The sequence below is a fragment of the Sturnira hondurensis genome, unplaced genomic scaffold (assembly GCF_014824575.4).
Source record: "Sturnira hondurensis isolate 20B ecotype Veracruz unplaced genomic scaffold, ASM1482457v3 Scaffold0014745, whole genome shotgun sequence".
In the NCBI taxonomy this organism is placed as follows: Eukaryota; Metazoa; Chordata; class Mammalia; order Chiroptera; family Phyllostomidae; genus Sturnira; species Sturnira hondurensis.
This window is the reverse complement of record NW_028087376.1, coordinates 3257463-3269767: the sequence shown is the minus strand read 5'-3', so window position 1 is coordinate 3269767 and position 12305 is coordinate 3257463. Positions and strand designations below refer to the sequence as shown.

At 47.7% G+C, this 12305-nt stretch overlaps 1 protein-coding gene and 1 non-coding gene across 2 annotated transcripts; one reads left to right on the top strand and one right to left on the bottom strand.

Annotated features, from left to right (window-relative positions):
- Nucleotides 1–2959: 2959 nt before the first annotated feature.
- On the top strand, nucleotides 2960–6357 carry TLE7 (TLE family member 7). The gene is made up of 8 exons (XM_037063749.1): nucleotides 2960–3270; nucleotides 3394–3416; nucleotides 4158–4357; nucleotides 4463–4704; nucleotides 4896–5037; nucleotides 5187–5340; nucleotides 5869–5942; nucleotides 6253–6357. The coding sequence occupies exons 1-8, from the start codon at nucleotides 2960–2962 to the stop codon at nucleotides 6355–6357; spliced, it is 1251 nt and encodes a 416-aa protein (XP_036919644.1).
- A 5534-nt stretch (nucleotides 6358–11891) lies between these two features.
- TRNAM-CAU (transfer RNA methionine (anticodon CAU)) lies at nucleotides 11892–11964 on the bottom strand. Its single transcript has one exon. It is a non-coding gene; the product is annotated as a tRNA-Met (tRNA).
- Between the last annotated feature and the right edge of the window lie 341 nt (nucleotides 11965–12305).

Genomic DNA, 12305 nt, shown 5'->3' with positions numbered 1-12305 from the left:
TGCTCAAGTCAGATGGCAGGGAAGAAAAAGAAAAGTGTCTCTTCCTTCCTCCCGTAGTCACCCTGTTGGTGTCGTCCCAGAGTTAGCCTTCCCGAGCAAGGGGATTCACCCAGAGATGAAAATTTGAAATGGCTCCTGTGTACAACCCAACCCAACCATCCAGCTTTGAACAAACACTGGCTCTTGTAGGGTGGCCCAAACACAATCTAAAGACTTGTCCCCGTAAAAATTTCTCATTCCGTCTCTCCTCCGGCCATGAATTTACCTGGCGGATCCCCATTTGGCCCCTCATCCAAGGACACAAGGATTAATCAGAAATGGCCGCCCAGCTGTGGCTCTGCGGTTGATTGTGGTTGTGGCCACGCCCGGAAGATAAGCCATTCATGGGCCAGACACCTGGCCCAGGTTCTGACCTAGGGCTTGATTATAATTAGAGTCAAGTTTCGAAGCGGCTGCACTGCAGGGGCAGGGACAGTACTTGGGTGTGGAAGGGAAGGTCCAGAGCTAGGAGAGGGGGGTTGTCAGAAGGAGCTAGAGCTCAGCTCCACTGACTTCCCAGCTCCAGGATTTGACCTTCTGCTTTCAGAGGTGAGTTTCACTCCATGAGGATTGGTGAGTGTTTATCTCATGGGCAGGGTTGACTCCCAGCTCTAGCATTTTGTGTTGAAACTTGGGAAGGAGAGAGTTGCCTGGTAAGGGAAAGGTCTCTGCATTTTCGGCTCCAGGGAGAGAGCTGAGGGGGAGTCTGGGCTGTCAGCTCTTCCTTCTGCTCTTTCTAGAAAGCCTTATCTTATTCTTGGGGTGAAATCCTGGTGAAATGGCCTCACTGCCTTTAAGCTTTCCCCCGCAGCGGGAGCCTGGGCAACTGGCCCCTCCTTATCACACTGGGCTGGGAACACGTGTGCTCTGTGCTCTTACCCAGCCCTGGCACCCCAGTTAAAGGGTCCTACAGTGTGTCAGGATGGTTTGTTAAATTATTTAAATAAGTAACTAGGACTCATGAGGGCCCCAAATTATCATTGGGAGGAACATGACTGAAAAAGGACTTGGCTGAGAAAAAGACTTAAGTACCAACAGTTTTAAATTTAGGTTCAAATAGCCACAGATATGCAAAAGCATACAACAAATCTCCCTCCCATTCGTTTTTCCTCTTTGCCAGTTTCCATCCCCAAGGGCCACACTCTTCCTAATGTGTGCATACAAACATATGCAGAAAAAGGTTCTCATTTCCACCCTTCTTTTACACAAAAGCTGCATATTTCCTGAATCCACCCCTTACCCCTTTAACACACCTTGGAATTTTCCATATCCATGCATTAGTGTCCTTGTTATTTTTCACAGTTGTGTAGCATTCCCTATTGTGCAAATACTATAATTTATTTCACCTGTCCCTTCCCGTGGACTTGTCCAATCATCTGCTGTCACAACTAATGCCACGATGCTTCAGCTTGTACACGTATTTTCTTGCATACATTCAAGTACACCTTTAGGATGGATTTTTTTAAAGATTTTATTTATTTATATTTAGAGGGGAAGGGAAGGAGAGAAGGAGAGAAATATCAGTGCATGATTGCCTCTCGTGCATCCCCTGCTGGGAACTGGCCTGCAACCCAGGCATGTGCCCTGACTGGGAATCGAACCTCCATCGTGTGGTTCTCAGGCCTGCGCTCAATCCACTGAGCTACACCAGCCAGGGCAGGGTGAATTCTTCAAAGTGAAAGTACTAGGTCTGAGGGAAACTGCAGTTATAATTAGGGGGTATATCGCCTTCCTTCCTCTGACAGGGAGGTAGGGAAGGAGACTGTTTGGAGCCAGACAGGGCAGCATTTGAACCTCTTCTCTGTGCTTTCTACCTATTTTCTCACCTATGGCTGAGTTCAGTTTTAAACATTTATGAAATGTGACCCACACAATTGTGAGAGTAAAATGGGCTCAGCTGTGAAAAGCATTGGTTGGTGACCAAACACATAGCGAGAGCTCAAAGGCGTCGAGAGTCATGGGGGCTGCAGTACAACCGTCCTGCCTTCCCCCAGGCGCAGGCGGCCTAGGTTCTCTGGAGAATGTGCTGGAGCGTTTGGGTGGGGTGGTGTCTGAGAGCCAATGACTGAGGCTGGTCAGCAAGGCCTTGGTTCCAATGGGAAGATGCCCTCCCCAGTGCCACCATCATTTTGCCCCTGGGGTTTCTAATATGCCCTGTTAAATGGAACACTGGATTCCACCAGCCCCCCCACCCACCCCCCAAGGGCCTTCTGGGGCTAGCCTGAATGAAGGCACTTGGTTTGCCTTAAATCCTCCAGGCTTTGGTCCCTGGCCCATTCTGCAAATAAACACAATCTCTGCCACTTATTGTTTGTCACTAACCTAACATAATTCTGAGTATTCTCCATGCATGATTCCATTGAGTTCTCAGGGTTCTCCCATAGGATGGGAAAGGTTACCACCGGCAGCCAGCCTCTTCATCACTCTGTAGCCTTGCCCCATCCGGATGGAACATCCTGTTTGCGTGACTCCTTCAGGGTTCTTCCATGCTGTCCCCTGCAGGGGACAAGAGGCCCTGTGATGTGAGTGGAGTTTCCTGTGGCCTTCCATTTTACACAGCCTTTGTTTGACAAACTGACCATCAGATTTAAGGGTGAGTTTGATTTTATAGGACTGGAAATGCGGTCTGTGTGTCTAATAGGAAAAACATAATGCCAGGTAACATCTCAAAATGTCTGCGTGAAACTCTTCACTATTGCTGCTGACTTTGTGTATAAAAATTTAGCCAGCAGCCAATGTTTCGAATCCTCTCACCGTGAGAGGTGTTCTCTGACCATTCTAACTAGGCTCCAAAACAGCGCATCTGTTTCCTCTCTTGCTTCAGGGGATCAGGACGAACTGGGAACCCAGCATCTGTCTGACGGAGCCATTTCTCACGCCCTACAACCAGGTGGCTCAGGCACTTTGTTTATCTAAGAACATGAGTGGAGAGAAGGAAGAGAACTCGTTCACTATCCTCAGAATTTATGATGAACCAGAGGAGAGGAAGTATAAGTCAGAAGACTCAGACATTTCCATCCAGCATGGGCTTAAAGCACAGTCCCAGCTGGATGAAGTGTATGATATACCCCAGTGGCCCATAGTTTCTCCAGCACAGCAAGGCTCAGTTTATCAGAAGATGAGCTCTCCGACCCCGCAGCAGCGGGCCTTCCAGGCCCTAGATGGGTCTGAGCTCAAGGCCAGCTGGTTATCTGCCGGGGAGCCAAGAGAAGATGCAGAGTTTGGCTCCAGGTAGGTCTCCCTTGCACAGACTGGTGGGGGAGGGAACTCACCTGTGGGGTGGGGTGGGGGAGGGTGGGAATGCTAGCTCAGAGCTCTCCATTTCATGCTCTCTTTCCTCTTCATTTGTCATAGCTACCTACCAGGATCCAGGTTTGGTAAGTCTCACCAGGATAGTGTGGGCAGGGAAGGTGGTAGCTCAAAGTCTTCAGATGGGGACCAAAAGTGAGGCCCTAGCGTCAGGAGAACAGGCTGCCAGGCACCCTCTCTGTGAGCAGGTGGGCATTGATGTTTCCCTGCAGGCCAGCCTGGTTCTTTGCCACCTTCCAGTGATGAAGTCTGGTCATTCTTCAAAGCAATTGTAAGTGTCTTATTTTTTAAAAAAAGCACAACAACTTGGGATCTTCCCCATCTCTGTCCCCCACCCCCCAAACAAGAAGCTAGTAAGAAGAAGGTGAGGGTGTGCACTGTGTCCACACTCATCCTGCCCCATAGGTGGTGGGTGTCTTGTGGTTCCCTGCTGCTTTTGAACTAGGCTGCCTCCCTTCTCCCACCACCAGTGTACAAGGCCTTCCACTCACAGACTCACCACCTAGAGGGCTGTGTCCTAAGGGTCTCTGAGTCATGCTCTGCACTCACTGCTGTTGCTCAGAATAATCTCAAAAACTCGGCCCCATTTGTGAAGGAAGGAAACCTGGGCTAGTGCAGAAGGTGTTCCTGGTCTGGGGTTCCCAGATGAGGACACGGTTCCTCCTGGGGGTGAGCAAGGAGCTGTGGCATGAACGGTGAGGAGTGTAGTCAGAGGACAGGGACAGGCAGTCCCCGTGGATGATGGTGGCCCAGGGCTATGACCCATTCATGGCCACCTGCTTCCTCCCCTCCCCAGCCTCCCATTGCAGGTGAAGTGGTTGTCAGGCCGAAGACCCCACATGCACTCTTGAAGGTTGGCAGACTCCACCACGGCAAGAGAGTCTGTGCCATTGCCATCAGTAGCTCGACTCACCACGTGTACACGTGTGGTCACGGCTACATCAAGGTGTGGGATAAGAGTGCTCTGCACACCTGGAACAAGGCCCCTCGGGCTCAGCTGAACTTTCAGGTGAGGGTGTTTAGAGGGCTTGGGGGAACCCAGACAGTGTTCTGTGAGGAGGCTCAGAGCCTATGCTTGGAGGAGGCGGTATGAGAATGCAAACCATTCCTACAGGACCGTCGGAACTGTGTCCTCACCTGTAAGCTGTTCCCCGATGAGCAGAGCCTGATCACTGGCGGGGTGTCCCGGACCCTGACTCTTTGGGATCTGGCACCCACACCTCGGATCAGGGCACAGCTGGCCTCCACAGGCCCCATATGCTACTCGCTGGCCCTCTCCTCCAATGCCCAGATCTGCCTGGCTTGCTTCAAAGGATTCGTTGAGATTTGGGATTTGCAGAACCAAATCTTGATCAGGTATGACCTGGGAGAGGGCCTGATGGTAAGGCACTTGGGAAAACATGTGTCCTTGCTGGACCTCACTTTCCCCTCTGTGGAATGGGACTCGGTGAATCAGTGTGGAGAATATGCCTGGGGTAGCCCAGAAAGGGCCCCAAACTTCTGGGGGGTCTAACAAATACACAAACCTCTGAGTTCTTTTCCTCCAGGAAGCAAGAAGTCCCTGAATATGGGTCCCGATGTGTGGACCTCATAGGCAATAAGTTCTGGACGGGAGGTGAAGACACCAGACTGTACTCCTGGGACCTGAGGAGTTGCCAGAAGCTGCAGCAGCTCAGTCTGCATCATGAGGTGCCTGGCCAGCTGCCCCTGGGCTGAGGGCAGCTGCCCAAGACTGGGAGCTGTGGGTTTCCGCAGGAGCAGGCCTGGAGTGTCAGGGCGGGCATTAAGGATGGGGTTGGGCCGCCTTGAGCTCTGACTCCAGATCTTCTCCCCAACAGATCCTCAGTATTACCCACGACCCCAGTGAGGAATGGGTGTTAGTGGGCCTGAGAACAAGTGATATCATAATCCTGCACTCACAGCGGAAGGAGAAGTTTAAGGCCTCCATTAGTAAATATGTCCACCACCACAACCTGAAGTTTGCCTCCTCTGGTGAGTGAGAAACCAGGTGACATACCTGAGGGTGACCTGTCACATTGCAAGGTGTCTACTTACCTGTAGAGCCTGGGTCCAGCCTTAATTCAGACTCCTGATTCCTCCCTCTCCAGCACTGACGGTGGCCAAGCAGTGACCCTCGTGTCCACCTTCACACTGTTCTCACCTCTGCATCACACCCCCTTCCCACCGATGGCCTGGCTGTCTTTCCTGCCTTCTCTCTACTCACCTCCTCTCCTTTCCTGACTGTCTCTGAAATGGTAGCTTCCTCCACAGAGTGACAGCCTGAAGACACAGACAGACAGAAGAGGCATGAAGCCGGGGCTGAGTGTCCTTTTGTTCAGTGATGCTCACCACGATCCTGTGTGGCTGGGGCAGGGGCGCCGGTGAGGGGATGGTTTGGGTTTGTCTCTGATTTTTTGTTTGGGGAAACTAAGGCAGAGAAATCTTTTCCCTAGTCCAGTTGAGAACAGAGCTGGGACTGGAATTCGGTGTCTGGCCCCTCCATCAGTCTTTCCTTCACAGGGAGCTATTTTGTGACCACACTGGGCGAGTCCATCCACTGCCTAGCCGCACCTTCTCTACAGAGGTTGTTTCAGGTACTGGAAAGAGGGATGTGAACCCCAGGCATTTGGAGCTATAGCCTCAGATCCTGGTTGGTCAGGTCCCAGAGAGAGTGCAAGGAAGTAGCTCTGAGATGGCACCCGGGGCCATTTAGTTGGGGCAGGGGAGAGGACTTAAGGTCCTATACACTCGGGGGCTCCACCTTGAGCCCTGATGTCTGGCCTTGTCCCCAAACCGAGTCTCAGGTCTCCACTGAGCCTTGGAAGAGCCCTAGATGAAGACTGCCCCTCTTGCCCAAGCCTGGCCCCTGCATGAAGTCCCCTTTTTGGCCTCTTTTCCCTCTAGGCAGAGGAGTCTACCGAAATCATGTGTTGTGATGTGTCCTCCGACAGCCAGTACCTAGTCACGGGCTCCAAGAACTGTGCCTCGGTTTACCAGCTTTTGTACTGAAGGTTGCGCACCATGGTCCTGCTGATGAAGCCCAGAGGCCAGCCTGCTGAGAGGGTGACCTTGGGTGCTGGGCAACTTCCAAAGCCACCTGCACCTCTGCCTCATTCTCAATGGTGGCTCTTCTGTGACCCCTGCCTGCCCCCAAACATGCCCCTAGCCCATCCTCCTAGTTTTTTATTGTACAGCTTAGGATTTTTCATTTTATTATTTTTCCACCACTGATTGCTGGGTTTTGGTGGGGAAAACTTGCCTTTGTAATTAATAAAATAAGAAAGCAAAAACCAGAATGGCCTGGATATGTGGTAAGCTCTTTACAATAACAAACTCATTGTGGTGGATTGCTTATGCCGCCATTCAGCAAATTCCAGGGTAGGGTAAGAATTTTAGACCAGACTTAGTTTTGTTGTAACATTTTGGGGTGGGTGGGGGGTTTCAGGGGATTCTTGGAATTTAAGAAGACTCAAGAAGAAATGTATGTACATGTACACACTTTCAGGATGTCTCAGAGTTGTTAGACCAACAGTGTGCTACTCTTGCCCTGAATGAGATTCCATGAGCAGGTCTCACTGGACCCTGAGGAAGGGCTCTCTTTCCTTTTAGCATCCTGCTTCACGATGCCTCACCTTACCTCAGTCTTTGGAAGTCATCCTAATTCTGGCATTTGATGCCGGTCAAAAGCTCCTTATCTCTCTTTCAGGGCAGCTTCCTTATGTTTCAGGATGTGATGATGTAATGTCTTGTCTGGCCGCCTCCAAGAGGACAATGCCCCAGCTCCCGAAAGCAAGCCAGAGAGGACTGCCTTCTCTTCTAATTCTCTTCTGTCCCACCTCCTCTTTGCTTAGTGCTGGCACGGCTGAGGTGGGTAGCTGCCCACTAAAATTTGTAGCTTCTAGTTGTCGCTTGGAGGAGGCTGCAAAGCCAGGGACCACGTGTGCCATCCATCCTTTGCATTGAGATGTTGCTGGGTACCTAGTTCTTGCTGACGGGTCATGAGTGAAGAATGTGTCTCATTTCTGGGCCAATGCTAAAAGAGTTAGGAGTGTCCCCTCCAGGTTCCTGTCCTTTTCTACAAGCTCAGGGTGAATGATATGGAAGCCCTCGAGGACTGCAGAACAATGAGGTGGAAGCATCCTGTGTCCACAAATCCAATGTAGGGAAAAGTAGACCACTTTGGACTATTACGTGGAAGAGAAATAAACTTGTATTTGAGCTGTTATAAATTTTGGACTGTGTTTGTTACCATAGTCCTGAAAACAGGCAAACTTAAAGGGCCGGGTCATATTTTAGGCTTTGCTGTATGGTCTTTGCACCAATTACTTCACTTCACTGTGGTAGCATGGAAGCTACAGTACATGAATGTATGGGACTGGGTTCCAATAAAACTTTATAAAAACAGGCATCGGCCAGCTTGATCTGCTGGTAGTAGTTGATCTAACCTGCTGTAGCCAGTTGTGCCTCTTAAGTAATGTAATTAGCATCCATGTAAAAATATGATACAAAGGGTAAAGGCTAACAGTAGACCAATCTACTGGGCTATAAACTCCAAAATTTGTGGCATCCATCAATGGATGAGTGGGTAAACAAAATGTGGTTTTATGTATATGCAGGCATGTGCCGTGTAACGACTGTTTCGTTCTGATGGAAGGTATGTAACTGGTCCCGCAGATTATAGTGGAGCTAAAAACTGCTCATCGCCTAGTGATGTAGCCATCATGCTGTCATAGCACAAAGCCCTGTGTGTTTGCTGGTGCAAACAAACATGCACTGCCATCATATAAAAGTACAGTACATACAATTATGTACAGTATATAACATCTGAACAATAAATGTTACTGGTTTACGTATTTACTATACTATACTTTTTATCATTATTTTAGAGCGTACTCTTTCTACTTATAAAAGAAAGTTTACTGTAAAACGGTGTGCCAGATTACTCCAGTAGCAGCTTCATATACCTCGAGTTCACCTCATCTCTTGATTGCATCATTTCTTCTTCTCAACTTAATCTTGTGTTGTCTGCACAGTATCATACTATACAGTGCTGCGTCCTCAGAGCGATAGGCCGTGCCATGTAGCCCAGGTGTGCAGTAGGCTAGACCACCTAGCTTTATATTAGAATGTACTGGGACCTGAGCCACAGCCTATGCTGGAACAAAGAAGCTATGTGTCATGCACTAAATACCTGACCATGAGACTCCCCATTATCAGAAACAACTGAGGCATAGCTGCAGGCATCCTGATGGAAACCGGTTGAATCCTCACTGCCTCTCCTCCCCTTTCCCTTGAGCTTTTCCCAGAAACAAGGCCCAAAAATCTCTCGGGCTTTTGTTCCCAAATCAGCCATCCCTGGTCAGAGGACATTGTCTTGCAAACACCTATACCCAGGACACCTGGGGCAGATCAGTAGGGTGACCCACCTTCCCCAGGGGACTGCTACACACCCTTAAAAACCCTCCCACCCTTACCCTTGCCCTTGCCCTTGTAGTCTGCTCAGACACAGCCTGCCGGATTACAGTGGCCCGCCTCAAATAAAAGCCCTTAATCAGAACTTTTGGGATCCCTGTCCTCTCTTAGCCATCTCGGCTACCTATCAGTTTGTATGGCAAAATTGCCTAACATTTCTCAGAATACATCCCCATTGTCAAGTGGCCCATCACTCTCTCTCTCTCCATATATATAATGCAGCCATTATAAGGAATTTCTAACACATGTTACAACATGAATGAACCTGGAAAATATTATGCTAAGTGAAATAAACCAGTCACAAAAGGACAAATCCTACATGATTCCACTTACATTAGTTAGAGTGGTCAAATTAAGAGAGACACGTGGTAGAAGGGTGGTCACAAAGGGATGAGAGGAAAGGGAAATGTAAGGTTATTGTTTAATGGGTACAAAGTCTCAGTTCTGCAAGATAAAGATTGAATACGATGATGGGTGCACAATAGTATGGATATACTTAATGCCACTGAATCGTACACTTCAAAATGGTTAAGATGGTAGATTTTGTATGTTCATTTTACACAGTTAAAGAAAAAAGCTAGGAATCATAAAGATCAAATTCAGAATAGTGCTGATCTCTAGAGAAGGAGCTAAAGACTATGGGATACAAAGGGAGCTTCAGCCCTGGCTGGCTGGTGTGGCTTAGTGGATTGAGCAGTGGCCAGTGAACTACAGGGTTGCTGGTTTGATTCCCAGTCAGGGCAAATGCCTGAGTTGCAGGCCAGGTCCCCAGTAGAGGGTGCTTGAGAGGCAACCACACATTGATGTTTCCCTTTCTTTCTCTCTCCCTTCCTCTCTCTAAAAAAAACACACACACACACACAAAAGACAAAGGGAGGGAGCTTCAACTCTATATGAAGTGTTCATTTCTTCAAATACAAAATCCATCCAATTAAAAATGAGTGGCTCGAATGAGTGCATCAAGAAAGTAAATAGACAACCCACAGAAAGGGAGAAATGTCTGCAAATCATATTTTTCAGCAAACGACTTATATCCAAAATATATAAAGAATTCATACAACTCAACAACAAAAGATAAGCAAACCAGTTTTTAAAGAGAAAAGGATGTGAGTAGACCTTTCTTCAAAGGAGGTATACAATTGGTCAGTAAGCACATGAAAGGATGCTCAGTATCGGGAAAATGCAAATGAAACCCACAGTGAGATATTACTCCACACTGACTGGGATGGCTAGAATAACAAAGACAGACAATAACAAGTGTTGGTGAGGATGTAAAGAAACTGGAACCTCCATACATTACTGGTGGGATTGTAAAATGGTGCAGCCCCTTGGAAAAAGTTTGGTAGCTCTTCTAGAATGCTGAAAGCCAAGTTACCATACGATCCAGCCATTTCACTCCTACATATATGTCAAAGTGAATTGAAAACAAACACACATAAATTGAGAGCGTAATAATTGAGAGTGATAAAGTAAAAAATTTCTAAATTGTTTTCTGAAAAGCTACAATGCCCAATTATATAGTAATCTCGATAAGTCAAGGAGTAGCATTATAGTTTCTAGGTTAATTACAAAATGAATATTAAATAAGGGTACAGTTTCTAACTAATAGAAGGAAAATACTGAATAATAGAATATAATCATTATTTCACATTTATAATTAATGTGAATGTATTAGTCTATTACATTAATACTGTATCATTTAATTTTATATTATCTATTATTAATATGCATAAAATTATGTAATAATAATGACAAGGCAATCCAAAGGAAGAAAAGCAACAAAAAAATGCAGAACAAACAAAAAAAGCTTATTAAAATGGTAGATTTAAATTTAAATATAGGAATAATTATAGTGAATGTAAATAGAGTAAGTATTCCTATTAATCTGTTGATATTATATGACTGGATGTTTAAAATTCTCAAATGTACATGTTTAAAATATTAAAATAATATTTTACATGTAGAAAGTATGAAAATAATAAAAGATATTTCTTTCATCACACACTAAATCAAAGCAAGCTGATATATTAATTTTAGATTACATGCTCTAAAACAGCAATATGTGACATAAAGGTGAACACTTCATAAATGTTGAATTCATCAGGAAGATGTACGAATTCTATTATGCTTTATGCATTTATTAATGTAGTCTCAAAATATATAAAGAAAAATTGACAAAAATAGACAAATCTATTTCTCACAGTTATTAATAGTTTAAACAGGCAAAAAAATCATAGTCGAGTTGAATAACATAACTAGAAAACTTAGAACAATTCATACAACCACTACAGAATACATTTTTTCCACATACACAAAACATTTAAAAACTTGACCACATTACGGCTCAGTAGCCGTAAATTTCAGAGGATTAATTTACAGACTGTATTTTATGACCACAATGCAATTAAGATAGAAATTAATAAGAAAATAAAAACTAGAAATATTCCTATTTTTGAAATTAAGAGCAAATAGAGAATAAATCACAAAGTTTTGAGATCTATTGTAAACTTAATCAAAAATGGAACATTTGAGATCTTGCTTCCAGGCATATGTCGTCGGTTTGGCTCAAATAAAATGTTTATTTACAAAAACAAAGTTTTTAAAAAGGAAGGATTCAGCCAAACCTATGCTTACAGCGCGGACATTCCCGGGGCAGCCGGTCCCGCCCCACCTCGCTCTCCGGGACCACGTTGGGGGCGGGCACTGACCTCCGGAGTCTTCCCGCCTCCCGAAAGGGGGTCTAGAATGCACCGAGGATACAGCCTCTGAAGACAACTGGAAAGAACCTGGGGACACGGTCTTGCTCCCAGAAAGTCGGGGGAAAAGATCAGAAATGGCCTAGGAGACTGATTTTCACCGATGTCGCAAAAGGATGCAACCCCTCCGCCTCGGTATGTCGGTTCCCCGGAGGCGCCAAGCGCGTGTCTGGAGAGGAAACCCCCGTCCCTCCGGCGGCGGTAATGTCCCCTTCCTTAGTTCAGCGGGGGCACCGGTCACGTGTGGGGGCCGAGCACCCGCGCGCTCGGTTTCCCGGCGGTGCCCGGCCCGCCGTGGGGGAAAAAGTGAGGGGCTGCCCTCTCTGAGGCTCGAACTCAAGACCTTCAGATTATGAGACTGACGCGCTGCCCGCTGCGCCAAGGGGGCCGCCGAACACCACCTCTCATTTGTTCGTGAAGGGAAAATGATGCCTGCAGTCCCTTTCTCCGCCGGAGCGTCAGTCTCTCCCGGGAGAAACCCGCTGCGTTCCCGGCCTCCTGCGGGCCCTTCGGCCGCCGGACCCCGCCCACACCCGGGGCTGTTTGGGGAGCGCGTGGGAAAGCAAGCGGGGCGCCCTTCGGCAGAGGAGGGGTCTCCGCGGGTGGAAGGGGGCGCCGAGCCAGCCGGGCAGGCGAGGGCCATGGCCCGGCCCACTCGGACCCGCCGCGGGCGCACCTGGCTTCGGCGAGGGGGCCGGGGGAGGCGTGGCAGGGGCGGCGACTGGGGCG

Bases quoted from the DNA above. Each gene is read 5' to 3' on its own strand.
- TLE7 (XM_037063749.1), top strand. From the start codon at position 2,960: ATGAGTGGAGAGAAGGAAGAGAACTCGTTCACTATCCTCAGAATTTAT. The intron at 4,358-4,462 runs GTGAGGGTGTTT...CCATTCCTACAG, and splicing joins GGGCTCAGCTGAACTTTCAG to GACCGTCGGAACTGTGTCCT. The intron at 4,705-4,895 runs GTATGACCTGGG...CTTTTCCTCCAG, and splicing joins CAGAACCAAATCTTGATCAG to GAAGCAAGAAGTCCCTGAAT.